Source organism: Calypte anna, chromosome 1, assembly GCF_003957555.1.
Source record: "Calypte anna isolate BGI_N300 chromosome 1, bCalAnn1_v1.p, whole genome shotgun sequence".
NCBI lineage: Eukaryota > Metazoa > Chordata > Aves > Apodiformes > Trochilidae > Calypte > Calypte anna.
Genome location: NC_044244.1, coordinates 43,144,801 through 43,158,695, shown reverse-complemented (window position 1 = coordinate 43,158,695; position 13,895 = coordinate 43,144,801). Strand labels below are relative to the sequence as shown.

The 13,895-nt window shown below is 38.4% G+C and overlaps 1 protein-coding gene across 6 annotated transcripts in view; it reads left to right on the top strand.

Annotated features, from left to right (window-relative positions):
• ABCC9 (ATP binding cassette subfamily C member 9) overlaps nt 1-13,895 on the top strand; it is a 74,606-nt gene that overhangs the window by 9,608 nt on the left and 51,103 nt on the right. For all 6 annotated transcript variants that reach the window (XM_030466983.1, XM_030466976.1, XM_030466959.1 and 3 more), the window contains 6 exons: nt 1,044-1,185; nt 1,550-1,671; nt 2,921-3,087; nt 3,751-3,993; nt 9,968-10,162; nt 13,432-13,596. In XM_030466983.1, coding sequence (XP_030322843.1) covers nt 1,044-1,185; nt 1,550-1,671; nt 2,921-3,087; nt 3,751-3,993; nt 9,968-10,162; nt 13,432-13,596 — 1,034 coding nt within the window. The remainder of the gene's footprint in view (nt 1-1,043; nt 1,186-1,549; nt 1,672-2,920; nt 3,088-3,750; nt 3,994-9,967; nt 10,163-13,431; nt 13,597-13,895) is intronic.

Sequence of the window (13,895 nt, the reverse complement as noted above, 5' to 3'; positions counted from 1 at the left end):
AAAAACCCCAAACGTCTAAATTAGTACTCTAATGATTTTCTCTGTAGTTGTCTCTTTATCCCAGTTATTTGCAGTCATGAAATTTGTACAGTATACTTTTTCAGAGCTGTTGTGTATAATCATGGTAATACCTTTCATATATGAGGAAGAATCCAAACTAGAGATTGAAGTACTTTCATTAGGCAAAAAGACTCTGAAGTCATTGAATAATAGGCTACAGGAAACCATGGGAGAATGAACTTAAAATCTAGCAATCAGAAGTATAACAAGATTCAGTGTAACAAGATTCAGTGACTGAAGATCAATTTAACAACTAAACAAGTGAATAAGGAACAAGTTATAACAGCAGAATTAGTAAAAACTGGGAAAAAAACCTGAGGGTTATGATGGACTCTCTCCAGCAGTACTGGATCTTGACATCAATGCTTGAGCTTTCTTAGAAGCAAGATGCAAGTCATCCTTGAATTACAGGGCTTTCTGGAGAAGTGTTTGATTGAAACTGAATGAGAGGTCTGAGAGCAGAGATAATATTTTACAACATTCTGTGTTATGCATCAGGTGATAGCATGCTGCTTTATTAGTTTTACAGGTATTAGCCAATTAATTCTGAAACAGTATTGCAGCCACTGAAAATTCTCTCTATCTTCTAACAATATTGGGAAAAAAACATAAGAGTTTAAATTGTATGTTATGTATGTGTGTATATAATATTTGGTTTTCTATTTTATTCCTTGGTTATCAGGACAAATAGTTATTGAACAGAGCATTAAAAGCCAGCTGGAGTCCACAGTATTGCATGACTCCAAACCAGAAAGTTGATGATGAGCTGTGTTTGTGCAGATGTATTGGCAAAGAGGAAATAAAAATGAAATAAAACAATAAAACCACTCCTGGTTTGTCTCATCAGTAACAACAGCATCCATAACCATGTAGAGATTTTATATGTTGTTTGCATATTACAAAGTGTGACCTACGGATTAGAACTGATGGATCACTCACTGCCTGTATGATAAACTTCATCTTTCATCACTCTCATTTCCCAGGCTGGGGAAGCCAAAGCTCCAAAGTCCAGATTCACCACAATACCTGGCTGCACTTCCCTGGGCACAACTTGAGGTGGATCCTGACATTCACCCTCCTGTTTGTACATGTGTGTGAAATAGCAGAGGGAATAGTTTCCGATACGTAAGTGGCAATGTTTTTTGGAGAGCCAAGCTAATTGCATTCATTAATTATCAGTAGATAATGTATAATGGGCTGGCTAGTAAGGCATAAGGAGTTTTACTCAAAAAATATGGGCATCATTTCATGAACTGTCCGTAGTCTAATAGGATGAAGGTGAAACCATTGCTCTTAGTATATTGTTATTCTCCTTTGAAGCTATAATGGCAAGTAAATATTGGCAGAGATTAAAGCATTCATATGGGAAAAAATCTTTTTGTCTCTAGGCGAGTCATATTTGTCTCTCTTAGATTATCAGAACACCTAGGTATATAAGTCTGGTGGAAAAGATACCAGACTCACTAATTTATACCTTCTTTATTTTCAGACAAATGAAATCTCGCCATCTGCATCTCTTTCTACCAGCTATAATGGGATTTGTGGCTGCCACTGTATCCATAGTCTATTACCATAACATTGAAACATCTAACTTTCCAAAGTTACTGTTGGGTAAGTCTAATATTTAGGGTAAGTCTAATAAGGTTGGTAAGTCTAATATTTATGTATTTATATATTTATGTACCCTTAGAAAAGACAGTAGTTGAGCCAGTCAGCTTGTTTAGAATGAAGAACGTGTTGAAATACATGAGGATATTAAAAGAGAAAGGAATAATTCTCTGCTCTTTGACAGCTCTGGAAGTGTTCAAGGCCAGATTGGATGGGGCTTTAAGCAACCTGGTCTAGCAGGGGCATTGGATGGTCTTTAAGGTGCCTTCCAAGACATTCTATGATATGATTTTATGAACTAGGATGATTGTAGGAGATATTGTACCTTTTTTAAGGTACACACTAAAAGCTACTTTTAAAAACTATCACAAAAGAAAAATCTTAGTATGCTTATTTTATTTATAGCATGAGCTTTTAGGTATTTTAATGCCTCATTATTTTGAGGCAAAAGAAAAAAATAAAACAAACTTGTCTTCATTCAAAAGGGATATTTTAAAGAGTCACTTTTAATAGTGACCTGATCAGAATACATCCTGTGCAGATGGCTGTTGTTTCTCAGCATCCATTTCAGTTGATTCTGAAATTACCCAGTCCAACGAAGAAAGCCACCTCTCACTTTTGTCAAAGGTGAGGGCAAGAAGGTTTTCCTTTGAGAAACTGCTACCTGGTGTTCTTAATATCTGCCTCAACCAGGAACTGGTAGGAAGAATTTGGGCAGACATTGCAGGATAATGTTTCATAGAAGCACATGGTCCAAATTACTTATAACTCAACAAACTACAATTGCTACTGACAGAAACAAAACAGGGTGGAGGATAAAATTCCATTATGTGAACTCTTCTTCAAAATGAGCTTACCTGCAATGTATTCTGCTTTTTCAAAGAAGCAATATAATATTTGTCAAGCTAAGTGACTTTTTCTTCATTTTGATAGCAAGTTCCCCATCAGGTTATTTTAGATAGACTTCTGTAATTGTGTGAAAGGCCACCATTCTGGAAAGGTGTTGGTCCGGGAAAGAAAATAGTGCCTGGGAAAAGAAAGTGTGGAGCAAATCCCTTGAACCTGGGTTCCTGACTTGAGATGACATCCCACTGTGCCAGACTCAGGCTGGTTGCACAGAGGATCACCATGCTTGCAGTGACTTAAACCATGGAATGCGTCTGTTTGACAGAGCTAGAGCTCCTGCAGCACTGATAGAGCTAAATTTTTTTTATTTTTTTTTTTAAATTATGTATGTTCACCTGTTTTACAGCTCTCTTTCTTTACTGGGTCATGGCCTTTGTCACCAAAACAATCAAGCTTGTCAGATACTGCCAGGATGGTGTGCCTTTTTCTCAGCTCCGCTTTTGCATCACTGGAATTATGGTCATTCTCTACGGGCTGCTGATGGCTGTGGAGATCAATGTCATTCGAGTGAGGGTATGTGGTTTCTTTGTCAGGATCTGAAAATCCATCAGTAGTATCTTGGGGTTGAAGATGGGTTTTTAGTCCCAGTAACTCCGGCTCGTGTCAAGTTTAGGCCTAAGTTTAGTTTAGATGTAGTTATCTGGCTAATTCCACAGAAATCAATGGTACCAGGCTTGTCTTTGAAATGAATGTCCTTGATATGTCCCCTGGGCATAGTATGTGTGTGATATGTGCCTGTGTATGTATACAGAGAGTGCATACATGTTTGTATAGTACGTAAGAGTGTGTGTTTGTGTATGTAACTGACCCAGTAAATGCTAGATTAATGCAGATAAACTATGTATGCAGTGAATGTATAAATTAGCATATGTTCTTATCTGTGATAATTTAAAATTTAATTATATGCCAAAAATCCTTTTTTATTGTTCAGATAGAGTTAGGTGGTGCTGGTAAGTTACAGAGCTGTGTCAACATCCCATATTGCAGATTTTTTTGCTAGTTCTGCTGTCCAAATGGGAATTCTCCTATTTACGTGCAAATTTATATTTAAACTGAATGTATAATTACCTTTAAATTTAAAATAGACACTGTAGTCATATTATATGTATTTTTTACTAAAAACTGCTCTTAACAAGATAATTCCTGAACACATGCTCTCTGTTTTCTCCTCCCCAGAGGTATGTATTTTTCATGAACCCTCAGAAAGTAAAGCCACCAGAGGATCTACAGGACCTGGGGGTGAGGTTTCTTCAGCCATTTGTCAATTTGCTCTCAAAGGCAACTTACTGGTGGATGAATACTCTCATTATATCTGCTCACAAGAAACCTGTGGACCTGAAGACAATTGGAAAACTTCCAATTGCAATGAGAGCACTGACAAATTACGTTCGTCTCAAAGAAGCGTATGAGGAACAAAAGGTAAGCAAAGATGTTCATATCATGGTTTGGCCTTAGAAACTATGGTGTACAAAAGTTTTTTTGTGCTTCTATAAAATCTTAATTTAAGGAATTTTTAACTCAGGACTGTTTGTTCCAAGGTGAAACTTGGCTCAGGACGTTACAATCCAATGGGTATTGTTTGGCTTTTAGTGAATTTACAGCAGGGTGGAGTTGACAGATTGAGAGCAACTGGAAACTCAAACTATAATGGAATGATCACTTGCTAGATTTCATTTTAAAAGTGAAAGCTGTGTTTACATTTTAACTTCTTATGACAGCATCTTAAATTAGAAGACATTCTGTCCATCGCTGCAGCTGGAAATACTCATCTCACTTTTTTCTCCAGAAAGAGAAATAGCAAAAAAAACATGTCACGAGTAGCCAAAACACTGGTGTCACGTCAATAACTTTTAGTCACCAATCCAAAACACAGCACCATACAGGAAGCTATTAGAAAAATTAACTTCATCCCAGCCAGATGAAGAAGTACAGAAATCATGTCTGGGAAAACTTACTGGGTAGGGAATGAGTTTCCAGAGAAACTTCTGGATGCATTTAGACAAAAACTGGCATTTCATTTTGCTTACAGGTTGTGATTTCTGCCCCACACCCGTGCCCAGAAAAACAAAACAAAACAGAACAAAACAAAACAAAAAACCCCCATATTTTGTTTTGCAGAAAGGAGGAAAAAGGATTTGAGAGCCTGCCTCTTTGATTTGTAAATACATATCAATCCTCAAGCATAAAGAGAGAGAATACAGACTGCTTTGGAAAATGTAGCATGTAGGACAAAAGCATCTAAATCTCTTTCCTGCTCACACCTGATAATCAAGTTTCCAAGCAGTGCATGGTTTTGAGCTGCAAAGTGAAGGGAAGACAGGATGAGCAGCATTCTCCTCTCAGCAACTGATGGAGTGGCAGACTCCTTTCTCTGCCCTCTGAAATGAAACCATCATCAGTACAACGATTTCTATTTTATATAAACTTAGATTGCTTCTCTTTCATTCTGCAGCCTGTGCTTAGAGTACTAGAGCCCAAAACCCTTCTGCTTTAGATCAGAAAACTACTAAGCCATTGGGACTGAGCTTTTCACAGCATAGGAGAAGTGCATCCTTTAGGCCAGCTCCTTCTATAAGCACTTGGTGCCTAAATCTTACTCAAGAGACCATAGAGTCTTAGGCACTTACATGCACCTAAGGATCTGAGTCTTAATGACAGGCATTATCTGTGTGTTACCACATATATCATATTTGTGGTAAAACTCAAAAACTTGGCTGCAACCCTAAAGTAAACTGATATTTCACAGATAAAGTGAAAGTATACCAAAAGGTTAAATCCAATTCAAACATCCAGGCAGTAGAACTCCCCGCAGTTCGCTCCTCTGGGGAAATGCATTGGTTTGTGCGTGGCTGGTCAAAAAACTGTGACAAAATTAGCAAAATTATTCAGGTTGAAGTGTGGTCTGCAATCTGGAAGAGATGATATGTGACTGTCTTCTGCTGCCAGGGTGTATTTTTTACAGTAATCTTCCTCAGCTGGGGAGGGGAGCACCCCCAGCTCCTCTGGATTAAGTGGGGTTACCCCTGCCTGTGTCTGATCTCAGCTGTGCCCCCTGGCCCTGAAGAAAGAAATCTGTTCCTGTTCCTTATCAAACCCTTCTTATCTTCATGAAAGCTGCTGAACATGACCATGAATATTCCCTATTGAAAAATGCCTTTGGAATAGCTTACATGACATAGCCTTGCTACCCCTTCCTTCCATGTGCAATGAAAATTGAAAACAGATGAAGTTCTTTATCAAATAATAGCATGAGGGAAATGAGTCAGGTTAAATTTGATGAAGTTTTCTCAAATTTACTGTTTTCCAAAACCCGTGTCCAAGCACACAGTGTAAACTAAGGGTTCTGAGCTTAACTTTTCATGGCTGATGAATTATGCTAAAATCATATGCTGCTACTTGAGTAATCATGAAGACTGTGAGCACTGGGTGGAACTTTTTCTTCTTTTCTTTGATGTCAGAGACATCTCCTGAAATCCATATTTGACTGTTTAGAGAGGATTCACATGGCTCCTGCCATGTGAAGTTTTGCCCACTGGCACACAAGACCTAAGCAAACACTTCTCGGGGACAAATCTGAATTCATTATTCTATTATTACATTTTCAAATTTTCATCAGGCAGCTCTTAGTATTACGAATACATTTACTTCTCAGAATTAATTAGTTCTAAGTAATTTTTTTCAGAGTATCAAGTAATTGAATTTTAATATCACTTTCATGCTACATGGTTTTTTAAGAGAATTTTAAAGCTAGTTATCAATTATTTGATTATAATAATAAATAATACAAACCAACACGATAAAAAGCTAAATAACTTGTGATCAACATTCTAATTAGCTACTGCTCTGATAGCTGCCACTGGAAAAGGCATTTCAACTCTTACAATAAGGGACGGGTCATTTGTTACTGGTTTTGTAGGCAGTTTGGCTTGGGCAACATAATACGGCATATAAAGAAAAAGATGTGGGATATGTTCTTTCAGTTAGAATAAGTCTTTCAGTTATAATAAAACTCCAGGTAAAACAAGCTCTTTTAATGACTGACCTTACTTAAACATGCAGTTTGAGTATTTTCTTAAACAAACTGTTGCCAAAAAAACCCAAATTGCAATTGGCTTTCTTTATCTCATTAGTTTCTGCCAGCAGTAAATATTCTAAAAGATGGACACACAGCATTTTCTTGCTTTTCTGGAGAGTCTTCTGTAGAAACAGAAATACCTTATCTTACAGTATTTTTTGCACATCTTAGAAACCTGGAGAAATTTTAACTATGTATAGGAAGGTTGCTTTTGCAGAATAAGTAGTCATGCACATCATACACATAGGGTTAGACCCACAACCCATGATTCATATGTTCTCTTTAACACATGTTCACAGTTCCTTTTGTACCAATGGACATTTTGGCTAAAGACTTCTTTAATAAGATTAAGAAGATAAAAATGTCCCTAATGTCATCCAAGGAAACTCTCACAGCCAAAGTACTTTGGATCAAAGCACTATGTGTGCATAGAACTTGTCACATAATCCTTCCCCCAGAAATTCAATCTTGTTGCTGATGTTGCTTGGCTATGTTTTGTTTTCATTTATAAGTGGCCTAGATGCTCCAAGCCACTTACTAAGGCATCATGCATCATAAATCCCAAAATAGGTTCATAACATTGATACTACATTTTGTTTACCTCATCAACTAAAATCCCATGTAATTTGCTTTGACAGTCAGTAAGAAGTTTTGCTTTTGGGATGTTGTAATGGAAAATGGAATTGTTAAAGTCAAAGACAAGGAGAATTTCCTATCCTTGCTATTCATGTGCCACCATGGATCTTTCCAGTTATGGAAAAAAAAAAGAGCAGCAAAAAAAGGTCTTTAGACAGCTAGAAATAACAGAGACAGTGTTGCCTTTCACCATTAGACAGATGCTGTCAGCTACAGTGCTCATGGAAGAGACAAACTTCCATTTTGAGTGAGGTGTCCCTCAGAGGTGGCTTGAGGTACCAGCGTGTGCTCTCTCATTCTCCTTATTGCAACTGTTGAGTGACCAAGGGAGAGAAAATTACAGTGATTTAAGGGGGAGGTAGTTGACAGAAATGTGTGAGATGTAGGCAATTGCCACAGGTGAGAGCAGTGGTCCAGCCAGGTAATTCACACAACAACAAACGCTACCAATCATGCCAACAAAAATAATCCTTGCAAATGTAAACAAGGCACATGTGTAAATTGATTTAGCTCACATTTGTGTTGCTGCAGTCTCTTCCCTGTTTTAGCACTGTTTTCCCTCCTTTTCTGGAACTGGAAAATTTTTAGCAATATTTTTTAAGGTTCTTTTTCTCACCTTTGAAATAGAAGGAATGTCCTTCCAGCTTCCAGTGGCCAGCAGGAGAAGCTCTTGGCTTCAAGTGACTTGCCAAGTCACAGAGACTTAAAGGGACTGGGAAACTGCAGAAAATAATCATCATGGTTTTCCTGATGCAGAAAGCCCAGACAGAGCTTTTTATTTAATTCTTCTGACACTGGCCAAACTTTAAATTCTGAATTTACTGAAACCTGTCACTGGCTGTTAGAGAGCTATGAGTGGTGACTGGCAGATCATCCTTCAACACCTAAATAAAGCATAGGGTTGGCACATAGAACACATTTCACTGCAACCCGATAACACTGGGCCTTAAGAACCATTCTAGAAAAAAGTTTCAGATTAGAAGAGAAATCCACTCTTCTTTCTCCCCACTTCCCACTAGATACATCAGCTAATTTGAAGCTCTGATTAAAAGAAAAGTGTTCAGCAATAAAGATTATAAGATAATTCAATTTGATTATTATTTGCTGGAAAGCAAATAGATTTCATGTCATCACTACATGAGTAGTAGTGGAAATGGCTATTGAAATAGAAAATCTTATTAAAGAACTATTAACTATTTACAATTGCATTTATCAACTTTACCATTAATTGAATGCCCAGGATAGTATATGCCTTTTTTCCCAAATGACAGCAGGATACACTTTTAATAAGTTAGCTTAGGTCCTACAAACCTGTTGAAGTGCAGATTATTTATTTGAGGAGGAGAGCAATAGCCTCTGTAGCAGCCTAGCTCAAAACTCATTAGGCAACAAATTCAGAACCTTTTGTCCAGGAAACTCACATGAGGCTCTTGTACTATTTCTCTCATTAGAAGAAGCAGTTTCATTCTTACCACTTTGTGAAATGTGAGCTCTCATTTTGTCCCCATGCTGCTTATTTCTGTGTGATAAGCTTCTAGGCATCGGGTATGATCAGCTGGCCTAATTTCTAAAAGCCAGTAAAGCAACTATCTGGACTTTCTGTACACTTGTACATTTTTGGCACTATGCACATTTTCTATCCCACCGTTGAAGTGTCATAAAAGGAAAAACAGAGAAAAGAGAAAAAAAAAATACATGAAGCAGCCAGGCAGGGTACAGGCATGCTTGCTTTTCTTTGGTAAATTTGCTGGGGGAGGAGGTTGTTATTACTGGGCTATACTTAAAATGTCTCTGTGAACACTCAAGAGGGCTTGGCTTGGGTTACAAGTTGTAGGCATCTGTGCAACTTGAAAAATGACAGATGGTCTTTTAAAGTGTCAAAAGCTGCTGCCTGAAGCACAGGGAAAGCACTACACAGACCACGGATCTGTTTGGTGAAGCTCTTTCTTCTTTAGAGTGAAAGGAGCTCAGAAATACCAGAACTTCTCTGACTAGATACAGAGATGTCTGGTGGCTGGTGGTTTAGGGCAAAAGTTGTGATAGTGCATAGGTTCACAGAACTGAAGTCTAGAAAGGGCCATAGTTGACCTAATCTCACCTCCCAACATTACCTCTTACTCTCAGCTTTTTAAGCACATTAATTAGTGACTGGCTGAAGGGTAACTTACTGGAAGGCATCCAAGAGCTAAAAAAGAATCCAGATAAGTTAAATTAAACTATATTCTTGTAGCTGTCTGTCCATGTTTTTTCCTTCGATTCTTTTCTCACATCAGAAGGTGTTCAACTGGATCAAGTAGTTTCACAATTACTGTGAAAATCAAGATTACCCCTCTGAGCAAGGGCTTGAAAGGTCAGACATTTTCCTGACCACACATGTGATGAAGAGCAATGGCTCCGTGCCAGTCTGATTAATCTGGATTTGCATTCCTGTGCTCACAGCTTCAGAAAAGTGGTAGTATTTAGAGGTGAGGAACCATGGTTACGAAGAAGAGGCAGAATTTGAATTTGCTATGAAGAATGTCTATAATCTGTTGCTATCTACAGCATGTTTGCTACCTCACCTACTCCAAAACACCCTTCAGGAACCAGCTGATCAGTCAGATGGGCACAAAAGAGAAATTGCCATATACAGCCAGGGAGGTCTCTTCTTGGTGCATTGATACCTGTTTCTCTGTTTTCCAGAAAAAGGTAGCAGAGCAGCCCAATCGGAGTCCCTCCATCTGGTTGGCCATGTACAGTGCTTTTGGACGACCAATTCTTCTCAGCAGCACTTTTCGTTACCTGGCTGACTTGCTGGGCTTTGCTGGGCCATTATGCATTTCTGGCATTGTCCAGGGCTTCCAGAATACAACCAATAATACAAATACAACAGAAAAGGTAACCTGACAGCATGGATTGTAAGACATTGTTTGGTATTAGTTCTAGACTCATATCGTGCATTTAATAACTCACTATGCATGTGTTTATATGGCTGTGATGATCATTTTTATTATTTAATTGATTTGTTCAAGGAAAATGAGTATTTTTTGACTGGAGGCAATCAAGTTTCAAACCTGACTAGGGGATTTCTTTGGTATGAATGCAACACAGGTTGCCCAGCTGCCTGCCTCTTGGTGGAGTCATCCCTGCAGTTCTGGGGGGAAGGAACAGCTTTTCTCCTGCTCAGCTGTTCCTCCTCATTTCAAGCAGGATACCACTGGTGGTGCCTGAGTCAAGCATCCATTAAAGATGAGTCTGGGAATTTTGCTTAATTACTGTCCATTTGTTTGCAGTTCATCAGCAGGTTTGAGCCCTCTGAAATTTGTTTTCCACTGGCTAGCCAAAGTCTCTCCCTCTTTGTGACTGATTGTGCTGCTTGTTGCTGTGATGAAATGCATTGGTATATGTGAGATGTTGGAAAGCCTCCACTTTATTCAGTGGTATTCTTGATTCTAGAGATGGACAAAATATGCTAGTTCACAGTTCATTTCAATTTTCACCAAGAATGTCTTGGTGAACTTCACTTTTTGAGCTTTCAAACCCCACCTCTAAGCACGGAGCATGTCCCTGACACAGAACATTTTCTATCATAAGATAAAGAATTAGTAAGTAACTCACGAAAAGAGACTGGTGAAATTATTTTCCTAGCTGGCAGCAGGGAAGACATGACAAAGACATTTTCCTGTGCCTGTCTTCTTATACAGAAACATCTCCATACACTTTATGTAGTGTTTTGTATTTGAATGAGCAGGTAGGTGTATAATGGAATAACATTTTCCCTTACAGATAAAGCATTTAACTGCCCAAACATCTTCTTGGATGCTTACATTCATTTGCTTGACTGGTGGCCTGAAGTTTGCTTTAGATTCTAATTCACACATTGCACTAAGGAATGATACTTGAACTGCAGTTAAGTGCTTTAACTGCAGAACTTAAGTTCTTTATCATCCTTTAACTTCCACATGTTAGAGCTGACCCAGAGAGTTAAAAGGTAAAGTGTGTATTTTGCCTTAAAAATGTCTTTTTTTAGTTATTTTTAATTTATTCTATTTATTTTTTTTTTATTTTGAACAGGTATTTTAACTCAAAAATCAAAATTTCTGGATCTCAAATTTAGGAATCTGTACCTTGTCTTCTTCTTTTATCTTTTGTAGTCCTCAGTGTTTAGTTTGTTTTTTTTTTTAAAGTTTTGATCAACACTGGCTAAAGGGAAGATTAAAATCACTGGAGAACTTGAAACCACTCCGAGAGCCTGGTTTGGTGACAGTCTCTATTTCACTTGGATGCATTTCAGAATACATTTGCTTTTGATTTATGGATTTTGATAAACTTTAACTTGTTTTCCTCCTTTAAATTCTCCCTAATTTCAATTCATGTGAATTGATTGAATTTTATGTATATTCCTCCAAAATTCCTGAGATCTCTATGTGCATTGATAAAGGTCTCTACAAATATTAATTTATTATTGCTATCCCCACTATGTAAACACAGGGAAGTTAGATGCAGCAGAACTTCAAGAAGTTTCCAACTCTATCTGACCAATCATGCACTTGGGCAACCCTTGTTTCAAAGACTCTTGAGCTGGTTGAGTGACTTAGCCCTGTTTTCAGTGGGATTTAGTTGCATTATAGACATAGGACCTTCTGAAGACACCTTTAGGTGCTTATACCCACCTTTTGGGTGCCAGCTGCCCGTGGTAGAGGGAGGGGTGTGTGGTGTGGAAAGTCTGGGGTCACTGTAGTGAGGTTCAGAGCATCCTTCTCCTGCTTGCAGACTCATGGCAGATGACAGTAGAGTGATCATAGAATCATAGAATCATAGAATTGGCTGGGTTGGAAGGGACCTCAGAGATCATCGAGTCCAACCCTTGAACCACCGTTGCGGTTGCTAGACCATGGCACTGAGTACCACATCCAGTCTTTTTTTAAATATCTCCAGGGACGGAGAATCCACCACTTCAGTGGGCAGCCCATTCCAATGACGGATCACTCTTTCCGTAAAGAAATTCTTTCTAATATCTAACCTAAACTTCCCCTGGCACAACTTAAGTCCATGCCCTCTTGTCTTGTTGAAAGTTGTTTGGTAAAAGAGCCCAACCCCCACCTGGCTACACCCTCCTTTCAGGTAGTTGTAGAGAGCGATAAGGTCTCCCCTGAGCCGCCTCTTCTTTAGGCTGAACAACCCCAGTTCTCTCAGCCTCTCCTCGTAGGGTCTATGCTCGAGTCCCTTCACCAGCCTGGTTGCCCTTCTTTGGACCTGCTCCAGAACCTCGATATCCTTCCTGAACTGGGGGGCCCAGAACTGGACACAGTACTCAAGGTGTGGCCTCACGAGGGCTGAGTACAGGGGCAGAATCACTTCCTTGGACCTGCTGGCAATGCTGTTCCGGTGAAGGATTACTTTTGATGAAAGTTTCCTCCTTTCTTTTTTTTGTAAAAAAGACTTTTGGTAAGAATTTCAGTACATCCTGCTTCCAGTTGGGTCAGAAATACCAAAGGAACAGCATTCCTAGCAGTATTTTCGTTCATTTGTTTCCTTTTCTGCCTGATGCAGAGCAGCACGGTGAACATAAAAACTGGGAAATGAAAACAAATAAATTTATTTAAATTAAAAAATTTCACCTGTTGAGGCATTTAAAGCTTCAAAGCTCATTTTGTGAGGCATACTGGCATATATATATATTTACTTCATTCAAAATTCAGTTATCATAGACTATATTTATGGAAGGAATTGTTTCTGTAATATAGAGATGCAACATAAGTACCTAATGCCATATAATAAAAAACATTGTCTTGCAACTTCTTGCAATCTGTCTTGTAGATTTTCTTTTCTACTGAATGGCATTTCTGTCCTACAAGTCATCATAATTTGATGGAGAAACTAATGACAGATGTGGTGGGCTCATGGTCCCTTTTCTGCTAAAACCAATTCATTTTAGAACTGCTAGAAGTTAAGAACCTAAGTCTTTGAAACATGATCAGAGTATTTCATTTGTATCCAAATAATTTTGACACATAGGACAGTGAGAAGTCTGATTGCCATAGCTTTCCCATAATACCATCAATATTTTTGATTCTAATGCAGTGACTGAATTTCCTTGTTTCCATTATCTCAAGAATATACAGTCCCACCTATGCCACTTTCTCCATTTTTTCTTTTCTTTTCAGGTGAAGGATCCATCAAATTCATATCTTTCCTCAGAGGAATTCCTCAGGAACGTTTATGTTTTGGCAGTTCTTCTCTTCTTGGCCCTTATCTTGCAGAGGACGTTCCTGCAGGCATCCTACTATGTGACTACAGAAACTGGCATCAACCTACGAGGTGCTTTACTGGTGAGCAAAAATGTTTCCATGATCTGCCAAGAAATTCCCTAGTAATATCTCCAGCTTCATGCTTTGATTTGGCTTGCTCTTTTTCTGAAGACTCAGTTGTTTGAGAGAAGAGATGCACTGTTTATACAGAAAACTGGAAAATGTATTATTGATGACACTGCTAAACTGACTGCAATTCGTTTTGCTAAAAAACCAAAACCATCGTGCTAACATGTAAAAGTTTAACACTCAGTGCATATATGGATGTATTTTTGCAGGTCATGTTAGGAATCTGAAGACAAGCAGTGTAGTTTTGTCTC